At 40.7% G+C, this 12,867-nt stretch overlaps 1 protein-coding gene across 2 annotated transcripts in view; it reads right to left on the bottom strand.

The window, feature by feature from the left end:
• ESR1 (estrogen receptor 1) overlaps positions 1-12,867 on the bottom strand; it is a 259,834-nt gene that overhangs the window by 25,362 nt on the left and 221,605 nt on the right. For both annotated transcript variants that reach the window (XM_036872012.1, XM_036872013.1), the window contains exon 7: positions 7,069-7,202. In XM_036872012.1, coding sequence (XP_036727907.1) covers positions 7,069-7,202 — 134 coding nt within the window. The remainder of the gene's footprint in view (positions 1-7,068; positions 7,203-12,867) is intronic.

The raw sequence follows: 12,867 nt of genomic DNA on the forward strand, positions 1-12,867 counted from the left end.
TGATTATGGCCTCAAGTCTAACAGTTATGTCTTAAGTATCTCAGAAAAATAAATGCAGAAGCAAACAAAATACATAAAAGATGTGTTCTTGCCAAAACAGGGCGCTACAGAAGCAGAGGCTTTGCCATCCTTTTGGACACAGACAAGGCGGGAGGGCAGGGCCCTCACAAGAGGCTTGGTAGACTAGCAGACAGAGATCTGCCTCAGCAGGCTGCAAAAGGCAACTCGGTTTCTGCCAAAACATTATTACCAGTTTGCCTTTCAGTCTGTATTTAATTTGTGAATTTGTTTTGGTTTTGTGTGTATATAAGAACTATGAACATGGAGTTTACACTCATTCATTTACATAATGTGATTATTCATATTTAAGCAACATACAAAGAGCATTTTAAGTCAGCAGTGGGGTAGTCTGTGGCATTTTTCTTTTTTTTAATGGTCCCGTATATTATTCAAACTTAAGAATACGGACAGGTAATTTCTGGACCCTAGAGAATGTGGGTGAAAATGGTGGTTGAATCTAGGACCTAAGAGATGGCTTCCGCCTTTGTCCATGCTCCTTGGAGCATAGAAGGATGGGCAGCTTCTCCTCCCTCTGAGGTTCTCCAATATGAATGGATAACTGCTCCTAATGTCAGGATCATCGCAAGGATTTCTAGGCTCCCAGTGGCTCCTGCCTTTGCCCCGTCCAAAGAGTCTTCCCCAGGTTACAGGCACTCGGTTGGTTCCCCCAGTTCCTTAGAAGTTCCAAGAAGTCTCTGCAAGAAGACACAGGACCCAGTCCACCCCGTCTGGTGCCTGGAACTATTCCACACACAAGAAGGGCATCTTTGCCGTGAGAATGCAATTTTTTTAACCCCAAATGACCGGCGTGAAATGCCACTTCAGAATTTCCAGGCAGGAAGTTATGTATCATCTGCTAAGAAAAACGTGCCAGGGTTTTTGTATTTGGAGAGTCTACAGCTGACATTTATGTGCACCTATTATGTGCCAGGCACTAGGTGGTTATTGTTTCAATAGTCACAACAATTCTGTGTGTTAGGTATCATTATTTCCATTTTACACATGAGGCTCAGGGAAGTGGCTTATCAAAGGGCATCCATCACCCCCTAGGTAAGTGCCAGAGTTGCTTCTCCTGAATGCCTGGGCTCTCTAAGACAAAGTCCATGGCGTGCCAAGTGTTCAAGAAATTAACGGAGGCCAAGAGGCTTAAGGCCACACCATTAGGTGGGAGCAAGGAAAGACTCCAAGAGCTGTCGACTGCCTACAGGATCCATCAGCCAGTGAGAAGACAGCGAACCACTTAATAACTATCAAGTGACATTTATCTCAAAATTACCACAATAAGCAGGCTCCCTGGAGAGGAAGGTTGGCATTATAAAGAACTCAAGAGATAATACAATCAAATCTTCTCCACTGCGACAGCAGTGGGCATACCTGACAATGTGTCTATCTGAGATTCCAAGGCTTGTTCCCATCAGGAACCTTCAACTGTTAAGAATTAATGATCCTTAATGTTTACAGTCAACATATTTACAGTATGTTTTTTAAATGTTCTTTCATCTAAATATAGGGACTCTGAATCATTGTCTAACTTCTACACTTAAAAATATCAATGCAGTAAATAATTGTCTAATAATTAGCAGAGAGAAAGCAAAGAATTCAGCTCCGAGAGAGGAAATAGTCTTTGTGATGGGAGCCTGTTATAATTAATCATGATTACAAATGCTTCTCTGACGAGAGTGCAGCCTCTGGTGAACATATACAAAGCAAATGGATGTCACCAGCTTCCGCATCAGATGTTTCATCAAGGCATCAAGATGACAAGATATGCCATTATTAACAAAGCAGAACTAGGTGACAGACAAGAGCTGGTACCATTTTTATGTTTACATTTAATGTATATGCACCTGTAGGATATTCCATATCCTTTTTTCTTTAAATGAACACCGGGATACACACTTTAGAGATGTTGTCATAATTCTTCCTTCCTGGCATTTTACTTTCCTTTAATTTTCCACCTCGGGTTTTTAGCCCCAGTGGTTTTGGCTCTTTATTCTTCTTTAATACTCCATCAATTGAAAGAGAAATGTTGTCTGAAGATCAGTTTTGGATGAACAGGTAATCAAGGGTACAACATTTTTATAGCAGAAGGCTTTCCAGGAGTAACAAACATGCCTGCCAATGGTAACACCAGGATCCAGCAGGCAAAGAGTTGGAGTAATTGGAATTAGTTTGTGGGTCAGGAGAGAAAAGAAGATCCACTGTAACACAGAGGGCAGAGGAGCTGCAGTCAGGGGTCTGACAGGCTCTCCAGGGAGCCAGTTGGATAAAGTTACCTGGGAGTGAAGTACGTGAGGCTCTTCAGAATTACTGAGGCATATAAAGAATTGTGGTCAGAAAGATGTTCAGAAAATGGGGAGAAATAATTATTAAATTGATTTTGAAGGCCAAACCCAACATTTATTAGAGACCGTAGATTTATACGTAGTAAGCTTTGACTCATGAATTTTTCCGAGTCTTGAAAAACACTTCCTAAATGGGTGGTGTTCTGAATGGGAGTGGATTCTGAAGGCTTTATGAGGATCACATAGGTGGGGAAAGAGGATGAGAAGAGGCAGAGTCAACTGATGGTGAATGGGGACACCACAGAGTTTTCGTTAAGGTCCATCAAAACTAAGGTTCAAATAACAATCAATTACTATCCATGAGATAATCTTGCTCTAAAATTTCTCTAAATAAAATTAAATAGCACAATTAACAAAGCCTCAGGAGAACAGTTACAATCTCTATTGTTATTATTACCCTCCTGTCCTTGCATATTTTTTTAAGCCTAGCGGAAGGGAGGCCTTTAAACGAAAAGCACTTAATTTTATTGAAAAACAGGCATGAACTGACTCCGTTTAAGCCAGAGATTCTCATGAGTGATGATGACAGTTGTCACTGATTGAGGACCTACTATGTTCCAGGAACTGCTTTAGACACTTTATACACAGTTTCCCCTTGATCTCACAATAACCCAAAGAGATGGGCATTATTTTTTTCCCATTAATAGTCTGACATTACCTAGATCTATAGTACACTGAAAAAGATGATATGTTCCATCATGGTGGGAACAGCACGGGAAAAATGGGGACTTTCTAGGTGCTTCTTGGTCATGCCCAGCAAATACGCGTCTATTAAATGACTGAATGGTCTAATACTTTTTGGCAGTTCACAGGCTGTGAGGAATTAAAAAATTAATAGTTTATAGGGAAATTAGGACATACGCACATAAAGAACCCATCCAGGCTAAAATAAAACACTGAAAAACCAAAACCAAAGAACGATGTCATTCATTTTCATATATTTGGCTTAAATTTCACTGTGAGAATTCCATAACTGACGAGTTATTAAATAAATGAATGAAATTATTGAATCAATTATTGCAATCAGTGCACCAACTGACCAAATGCTAGATTGTGAGGTACTGGCTCTAAGAACTAAAATAGTCTGGAGAAGAAAATCTCATTATGGACTTGGGTTGTAGCAAGATTTCCTGAATGAGGTGAGATCTGAACTGGACCTGAAGAATTTGAAATATTGGAATTACAAAGAAGAACTGAAGTCACACTGGGTAGCAGGAACACAGTAAATGGGCACAGAACCTCCTTCCTGGGCCCCCTCTGTAGCTCCAGCTCCATCCTCCTCTCCCACTGCTGCTGCCTCACAGCCCTGTGCCCTGAGCTCATCTGCTCTGTTCGCATTTGCCCTACCTTGGACCCTGTCCAGCTAGTTCTCAGAATGCCTTGACGCTAGCGTTGATTTGGCTAGGGCATCTTTGGATTAACTAGCAATGCCTCTGTCCTTTGATGGGGAGTATAAAAACAAACAGTGTTTGTCCTGTGGATGATTAGAGGCTTTTGCAAACAAAGTAATAAATTATTCTGTCTCAGAAATGATGAATACCTCCCACTCCCAAACAGCTGTGAAGAGGGCTTCCCCTGGAAATGTTGGCATTGGGAGACCTTCTCAAGGCTTCCAGAAAGACATTCCTAGCAGGTCCTCATAACAACCTTTCAACTCCCCTTGTGTCTCGGCCCCAAAGTCAAGGCCAATGTAAACACACCCTTCTCAGACTTTGTTGACAGGGGCTCAGCCCAAAACCCAGGGTTCCTCCATACACTGAGGTCTTGTTTCCCAGGGACCAGAAAAGCATCTTCTAGTGCAGGTTTCCTGAGTCATTCTAGCTTGGCTTCTGTCAGAGATTCCAGGAATTAGAGTCACTTTGTATTTTGTCTCATGACAGGTGAAGAGCTGCCCCTAATCAGAGCCATGAATTGGGTGTGGGGTTTTTAGAAAAGTCCATACCTCCAGTTGTGGGAAAAAAGCTGTTGATCGTCGTGGTGACCCTCATATGACTGATCACTTTTTGACTCTGAAAAAGGCCCTGAGCGCCACACCACTGTGTTTAGGAGTCATGGTCTTTTGGATTCTGTTTTTCAGGAACAATATGAGACACGAGGAGCTGTGCTCGGCGGCAGATCCGCTTTTCCAAAACAGAGCTCACTTTTGGAGTGGAAAGAGCGATTTCACTTTTCCCAGGTTGAGAGATGGCTTCTGTCTTGCTACAGCTCGTGAGCCAGCAGTGCCATCCTTACAAGAAAAGACGAGCTGCTGGTATCTCATGAAAAAGACAACTATAAACTCTGTCAGTAAAACAGTGCCTTGTATTTCCAAAATAGTGTTCCGACCCTCTCCGGCGCAAGGGAGCTCACAGAAGATCCTGAGAAAGAGGTAAAAGAACAAGGATAGAGCAGGAAAGTTAACTGGTGTCAGGGGGCCGCAGGTGGAGGTTCCACATCCTGCGATGGGAAATACTGTTTTGGAGATGCTGGTGCCAGTCTTTAATAATACTTTCTTGTGAGGGCTTAAAGTTTTTCCTCTGGGATTTAACAAACTTAGGTCTATAAATCCAATATTTTGATGGCAAAAGTCCTGTCTTTTTTTATTACATAATATGAAAAGAAACACCCTCCCATAGGAACAGACCAGTAATGCAGGAAAAAACTCTGCAGATCTGAAAGATATATTTTTGATTACCAAGATCAGAGCAGCTCCTTTTGTTGATTTTCTAACTCCAGCTAATTTCACTTCCTGTCCGGGGTATTATTTCCTGGTAAAGGTAGGAAAAAAGTCCCAGCACTTGACAGGCCTGCCTTCTCTGAAATTAACAGCTTGCCCACATGAGAGACGTCGGCGTGTGCCAGCCCTCCATCGAAGAAGGAGCAGGTTCAGGACCTGGCACTGTGCAGCTGAGTGGCACTGCTCCCAGAACTCTCATCCAATAAAGAGCCATTGTGGGATCTGGACCCTTCAACATACAGGACAAATGACTCAAATGAAAAGCACAATGCACGTGAGTGGAACCTGAAACTTGAATGGAGATGTAATCACTTCCTTAGTAGAGAGCACATTATTTTTCATGCAACTTCATTCTGTAATTCAGTCCCTGCCTAGTGTAATAGTACAGATTTCCATTTATCAGTTAAGTGAGAATGATTACTATGACAACCATTAAGCAATATAGGTTACTAGCATTGGTGGGGAAGAGAAGTGGAAAATTGTTAGGGGATATGGGAAGATCCGGATTGGCATTCATCAGGAAGAAACAAAACATCTCAAAAGACAAGGGAGTGCCGACTCTTTCCATATGGGATCAACACAAACTGTAGTTCAGCTATTGGGAACTTTGAGACCGTATCGAATGATGTAGGAAACTAAATCTAAAATCAGGTCCAGGGCTTCCAAACAGTTGTGATTTGTATGTGAGAATGAGGTCTCCGGCATGAGGTAGGCCTGAGGCTGGGGGACTAAGGTCCAGATTAAGGGCATCTACAGTGCAGGTGACACCCCATTGTTAAGCTTCAGGTGGTACAGACTGGGGATCTAGTGCTTAGACTCAACTACCGAGGAGTCTGGGACGAGTCAGGGTGCTGATTCAGGCTGAGTCACAGTTTCCATCTGGGTGACCTGGAGTGACTCATTATGCAACAGCTAACCTCACCACCAAAAAAAAAAAAAAAAAACAGATGCCACTCTCAGCTAAGCTTTCTCAAATGAATACATAGGAGGGAACAGTTGAATTAGACACCATGGATCAAATGAAAACCACTCTTTCAGCTGGACCAATGTACCGAATTCCACGTTCCTCAGTTTTAGAACTAGGTTTTTCTATCTCTGAGCCAATTATATTTTTCAGCTAATCAATTTTGACCAGAAACATGGTCTGTCTCAAATAAGCCTCTTTGCTTATGATCTGGAACTTAGAATTGGTCACACTATCCTAACAGGGTCACTCGCTCTACTTACTTTCTGACATATACAACTAACAACAGACTTATGTCCACATACATGTACCACTTTAATAAAAACAACCCCAATATCTGTGAGAGGATAAAAGTATTTCAACAGAAAGGCCATTGGATTCAGTGTTCAAATTTTGTTTTTCATTCATCATTTTTGACCAGCATGGTTTCACCTCCATAAGTAATTTAAAAAGAAGATAGGGGGCTTCCCTGGTGGCGCAGTGGTTGAGAATCTGCCTGCTAATGCAGGGGACACGGGTTCGAGCCCTGGTCTGGGAAGATCCCACATGCCGCGGAGCAACTGGGCCTGTGAGCCACAATTACTGAGCCTGCGCGTCTGGAGCCCGTGCTCCGCAACAAGAGAGGCCGCGATAGTGAGAGGCCCGCGCACCGCAATGAAGAGTGGCCCCCGCTTGCCGCAACTAGAGAAAGCCCTCGCACAAACTGAAGACCCAACACAGCCAAAAATAAATAAATAAATAAATAAATAAAGTAGCTATAAAATTAAAAAAAAAAAACAAAAAAAACAAAAAACTCCTCTTTCAAAAAAAAAAAAAAAGAAGATAGGCATTTTATTTTATTTATTTTTTTATTTTAAATGTGTTAATTGTTTCTATCAATTTGTGATTATGTCTTTGTAGTAGGTAGCTTGTACCTGGTTGAAAATACAAATAAATATTTCTTCCAGTAATCAGCATTAAATTTTCCCATGTTGTTCACTCACCAGAATTAAGCAAAATGATGGATTTGAGGCACACAAACTCCTCTCCCTGGAGATTCATCATACGGAACCTAGACGATGTAGCCAGCAACATGTCAAAGATCTCCACCATGCCCTCAACACATTTCCCCTGGTTCCTATGAAAACACAGGAAAAAGGAATTAAAGAACAGGAAAGCTTCCAGAAGACATGATAAGGTTCACATTCATAAAAATTTACTGGCTCCAAATCTGTAACAAAAAACCACAGCCCATTCTCTTCATGGAGCATGAACATTCATTTGAATTCTAGAAGGCAAGATGAAGAAAGATTTTCCATCAATAAAACTTTTTCATTTCAAATTCTTAGAAGAGATGTATTATTCAGTCCCAAAATCTGTCACGCTAAATACGAAGTTCTTCAACCTATGGGTAATTAAAAATGATTCGAATTCAGGTAAATAATTTTTCTAATAAATATTTTTCAAACTGCTACTATATTCTAGAAGTTGTGGTAGTAATGAGAATAAAAATAGGGCCTCTAATCTCAATATGCTCATGACCTTGAAATAATATAATCAGTTTTAATAGACTTATATAAAATGCTTTTGAAATACAGGACAAACTATGAAAACTATGAGCTGTAGTTGTGCTGGACCCATTGGTGTTGCCTAGGATGACAGGTAAAGATTTGCCGAGTGGGTGGCATTTGAGTTGACACTTTAAGAAAATGTAAATAGGATTTCATTGAGCTGAGGTGTGAAAGCATCGTTGGAAGAGGCCCTAAACATGGAAAGGAGGAACAGTGTGAAAGAACTTGGAGCAGTGTGCTAGAAGCAGAAGGAGATAGGAGAGTAATCTGGGAAAGAAGGACAATGTCGGTTGATGAAGGATGTCCTACATCATTATATAAGAAGTTTAGGCTTTTTCCCTGTACAACAGAGCTTTGGCATCAAGGATTTAGCATTAGTAGTTGCAACTATTGAATAAGCAAACTCAAAGGTTCAAAACATGTAATATTTTCAAAAGAAAGTATTAGTATCTTTTCCATAGGGTTGGTGCAGAAATTAAATGCAGAGATGATACATGTGAAAGGAATTCATTCATCTTGTTATTCATGAGCTGAATTTGGGGCATGATGGGTTTGGGGGAATAGAAAGAAGCTAGAATATTTTATGCTTATGCAAACATATGTTTGTGCAATATATAAAAATTTAAAACATGAACAGTAAACACATTGTCCAGCACCTTGTTTTGTTTTTAATTGATATATTTTGGGGTCCTTCATCAACTGTTTTTAAGAGCTGCATAGTTTTTCACTAAACAAAATGCTATTATTTCTCTAACCACTTCTTTGTTGGTTGACATTTAGGTTGATTTCAAGTATTGTGCTGTTACAAACATTTCATGTAATGACTATACTTATGTTTATGTCTAGACACATGTATAAATAGCTATAGAATAAATTCCTAGAAGCCGAATTGCTAGATCTGAGGACTTATGTATTTTTAATTTGGACAAATTGTTCAAATATTGCTTCTAAAGAGCTTGTACCATTAGGCTGTTGGTAGGAGAATATACTGGTATAAGCTCTTCCTCTGAGCTGCCTGCTTTTGTACTTTGCCCATATTTTTTGTTGGGTTTTTGGTCATTTTCACATTGATTCTTAAGAGCTCTTTATATATTATAGTAATTAGCCTTTTGTTCTATGTGCTTTTAATTATTTTCTCACTATTTGTCATATTTTTCTTTTGATTTTGTTTCTAGTATTTTCTTCTGCAAAATATTCAATTATCACATAACCAAATTTATCAAACTTTCATTTATGGCTTTAGAACAGTATGTCTTGCTTGAAAAGGTCATTCTCCCTTCCAATAACATATTAAAAACTATCTTATGTTTCCTTCTAATACAGTTCCATGTTTTTACACTTAAATCTTTGATCTTCTGGTATTTATTTTTATAACAACTTTATTGAGATATAATATCATATCATATCATTCACTCATTTAAAGTGTACAATTCAATGGATTTTAGTATATTTACAGAGTTGTGCAATCATCGTTTGAGATTTACTTTGGTGTAAGATGTGAGACAGGGATTCAGCTTCGTATTTTTCCAGGCAGCTACTTAGTTTTCTTAACACCATTTATGGAATAAGCCATCTTTTTTCACAGTGACTTAAAATATGCTAGGTACTTTTGATAAATTCATTTACTTCTTACAACTGCCCTTTAAGGTTAGTATTATTTTCCCTATTTTCCAAATGAGGAAGTTAGGACTCAGACCTGTTAAGTCAAAGCACACTGCCTACCAACCAAAGGAAAGTATTCCAACAATAAGATTTTCTTTGTCTTCCTTTCTTGCTCTACTTTAATTCATTCAAAAAGATTTATTGAGGGCCCCTTATATATCAGGCTTTATGCTAACATTAGGGGACAGAGAAGAAAGCCATGGACCTTGTTAATGAAGAGATCAGGACGGGGGGGGGGCGGTGTGAGATAAATTAGGAGTTTTGGATTAGCAGATAAACACTACTATATATAAAATAGATAAACAACAAGATCCTACTGTATAGCACAGGGAACTATATTCAATATCTTGTGATAAATTATAATGCAAAAGAACCTGAAAAAGAATATATATATATATATGTGTGTGTGTGTGTATGTATGTATATATATAAAATATATATATATATATATATATATATATATATATATATATAAAACTGAATAACTTTGCTGTATACCAGAAACTAACACAACATTGTATATCAACTATACTTCAATAAAAATTTTAAATAAATAAAGAGATCCAGAACAGGGGCAGACAAGAAAAAGATGAGTGCAATACAACAGGATACATTCCCCAGAAGAGGTATAGAAAGAATCTTATATCTAATGTCAGTCTCCCCAAATTTACCCCACATCAATATTGAAGCAATTGTCATAGAATTCTCCGATAAAGGTAAAAAGAGTTTTTATGTAAAGTGCTTAGAATGGCATGTAGCACACTGTAGGGGCCATATTTAAGTCTTAGCTACAGACATATTGATAAATAGGTAGATCCCTAGATATCTGGGTAGAGGTTGGCCTTTTTACCTGAAGTATCCAGAAAATAATTGCCACGGTGCATTTTGCTTTGTGGAAGTCCGGGTGCATGAGAGCTAGACATAAGCAGAGGGGAATCTTTAAAAGCTATATTGGCAAGGGGGACCTTCAAGATGGCAGAGGAGTAAGACGTGGAGGTCACCTTCCTCCCCACAAATACATCAAAAATATATCTACATGTGGAACAACTCCTACAGAACACCTACTGAATGCAGGCAGAAGACCTCAGACTTCCCAGAAGGCAAGAAAATCCCCATGTACCTAGGTAAGGCAAAAGAAAAAAGAAAAAACAGAGACAAAAGAATAGGGACAGGACCTGCATCTCTGGGAGGGAGCTGTGAAGGAGGAAAAGTTTCCACACGCTAGGGAGCCCCTTCACTGGCGGAGACGGGGGGTGGGGGGAAGCTTCGGAGCCATGGAGGAGAGCGCAGCCACAGGGGTGCGGAGGGAAAAGCGGAGAGATTCCCGCACAGAGGATTGGTGCCGACCAGCACTCACCAGCCCGAGAGGCTTGTCTGCTCACCCGCCGTGGCAGGCGGGGGCTGGGAGCTGAGGCTCGGGCTTCGGAGGTCAAACCCCAGGGAGAGGACTGGGGTTGGCGGCGTGAACACAGCCTGAAGGGGCTAGTGCACCACAGCTAGCCGGGAGGGAGTCCAGGAAAAAGTCTGGAACTGCCTAAGAGGCAAGAGACGATTGTTTTGGGGTGCGTGAGGAGAGGGGATTCCTTCCCTGTCTGCCCACAGAAGGCAGAGCACTGCCTAAATGAGCTCCAGAGATGGCTGCAAGCCGTGGCTATCAGCACAGACACCAGAGACAGGGATGAAACACTAACACTGCTGATGCAGCCACCAAGAATCCTGTGTACAAGCACAGGTCACTATCCACACCCCTCCCCAAACGGGAGCCTGTGCAGCCTGCAACTGACAGGGTCCCGCGATCCAGGGACAACTTCCCTGGGAGAACACACAGCGTGCTTCAGGCTGCTGAAACGTCACACCGGCCTCTGCCACTGCAGGCTCGTCCTGCATTCCAATTATAACTACTGTACCCCTCCCTCCCCCAGGCATGAGTGAGCCAGAGCCCCCTAATCAGCCGCTGCTTTAACCCTCTCCTGTGTGGGTGGGGAACAGATGCCTGAGGGTGACCTACATGCAGAGGCAGGGCCAAAACCAAAGCTGAACCCCAGGAGCTGTGGAAACAAAGAAGAGAAAGGGAAATCTCTCCATGCAGCCTCAGGAACAGCAGATTATATCCCCACAATCAAGTTGATGTACCCTGCATCTGTGGAATACCTGAAGAGACAATGAATCAACCCAAAATTGAGGCAGTGGACTTTGGGAGGAGCTGTAGACTTGGGGTTATCTGTCTGCAACTGACTTGTTTCTGATTTTTATGTTTATCTTAGTATAGTTTTTAGCACTTGTTATCACTGGTGGATATGTTTATTGATTTGGTTGCTCTCTTCTTTTTTTTAAATTACTTTTTTATTTTAATGATGCTTTTTAAATTTTTTATTTTAATAACATTATTTTATTTTTATTTTCTTTCTTTTTTTCTCCCTTTTCTTCTGAGCTGTGTGGCTGACGACCACCAGAGACCTCCCGACCCCACGTAATATCAATTGTCGAGAGCTCTACCAGATATCTCCATCTCAATGCTAAGACCCAGCTCCAACCAACGGCCAGCAAGCTCCAGTGCTGGATGCCCCATGACAAACAACTAGCAAGACAGGAACACAACACCACCTATTAGCAGAGAGGCTGTCTAAAATCATACTAAGTTCACAGACACCCCAAAACACACCACCAGTTGCAGCCCCACCCACCAGAACACAGGCACCAGTCCCCTCCACCAGGAAGCCTACACAAGCCACTGAACCAACCTTACCTACTGGGGGCAGACACCAAAAACAACAGGAACTATGAACCTGCAGCCTGTGAAAAGGAGACCCCAAACACAGTAAGTTAAACAAATGAAAAGACAAAGAAGTATGTAGCAGATGAAGGAGCAAGTTAAAAACCGACCAGACCAAACTAATGAAGAGGAAATAGGCAGTCTACCTGAAAAAGAATTCAGAGTAATGATAGTAAAGACGATCCAAAATCTTGGAAATAGTAGGGAGAGAATACAAGAAATGTTTAACAAGGACCTGGAAGAAATAAAGAGCAAACAAACAATGATGAACAACACAATAAATGAAATTAAAAATTCTCTAGAAGGAATCAATAGCAGAATGATGAGCAGAAGAACGGATAAGTGACCCTGGACGTAAAATAGTGGAAATAACTATGGGCAGAGCAGAATAAAGAAAAAAGAATGAAAAGAATGAAGACAGTCTAAGAGACCTTGGGACAACACTAAATGCACCAACATTCGAATTACAAGGGTCCCAGAAAAGAAAAAGAGTAAAAAAACGGTGTGAGAAATATTTGAAGAGATTATAGTTGAAAACTTTCCCTAAATGGGAAAGGAAATAGTCAAGTCCAGGAAGACACAGAGAGTCCCATATAGGATAAATCCAGGAGAAACATGCCAAGACAGATTAATCAAACTATCAAAAATTAAATAAACAGAAAAATATTAAAACAGCAAGGAAAAAGCAACCGATAACATACAAGGGAATCCTCATAGGTTAACAGCTGATCTTTCAGCAGAAACTCTGCAAGCCAGAAGGGAGTGGCAGGACATATTTAAAGTGATGAAAGGGAAAA

Source organism: Balaenoptera musculus, chromosome 12 (genome assembly GCF_009873245.2).
Source record: "Balaenoptera musculus isolate JJ_BM4_2016_0621 chromosome 12, mBalMus1.pri.v3, whole genome shotgun sequence".
Lineage (NCBI taxonomy): Eukaryota > Metazoa > Chordata > Mammalia > Artiodactyla > Balaenopteridae > Balaenoptera > Balaenoptera musculus.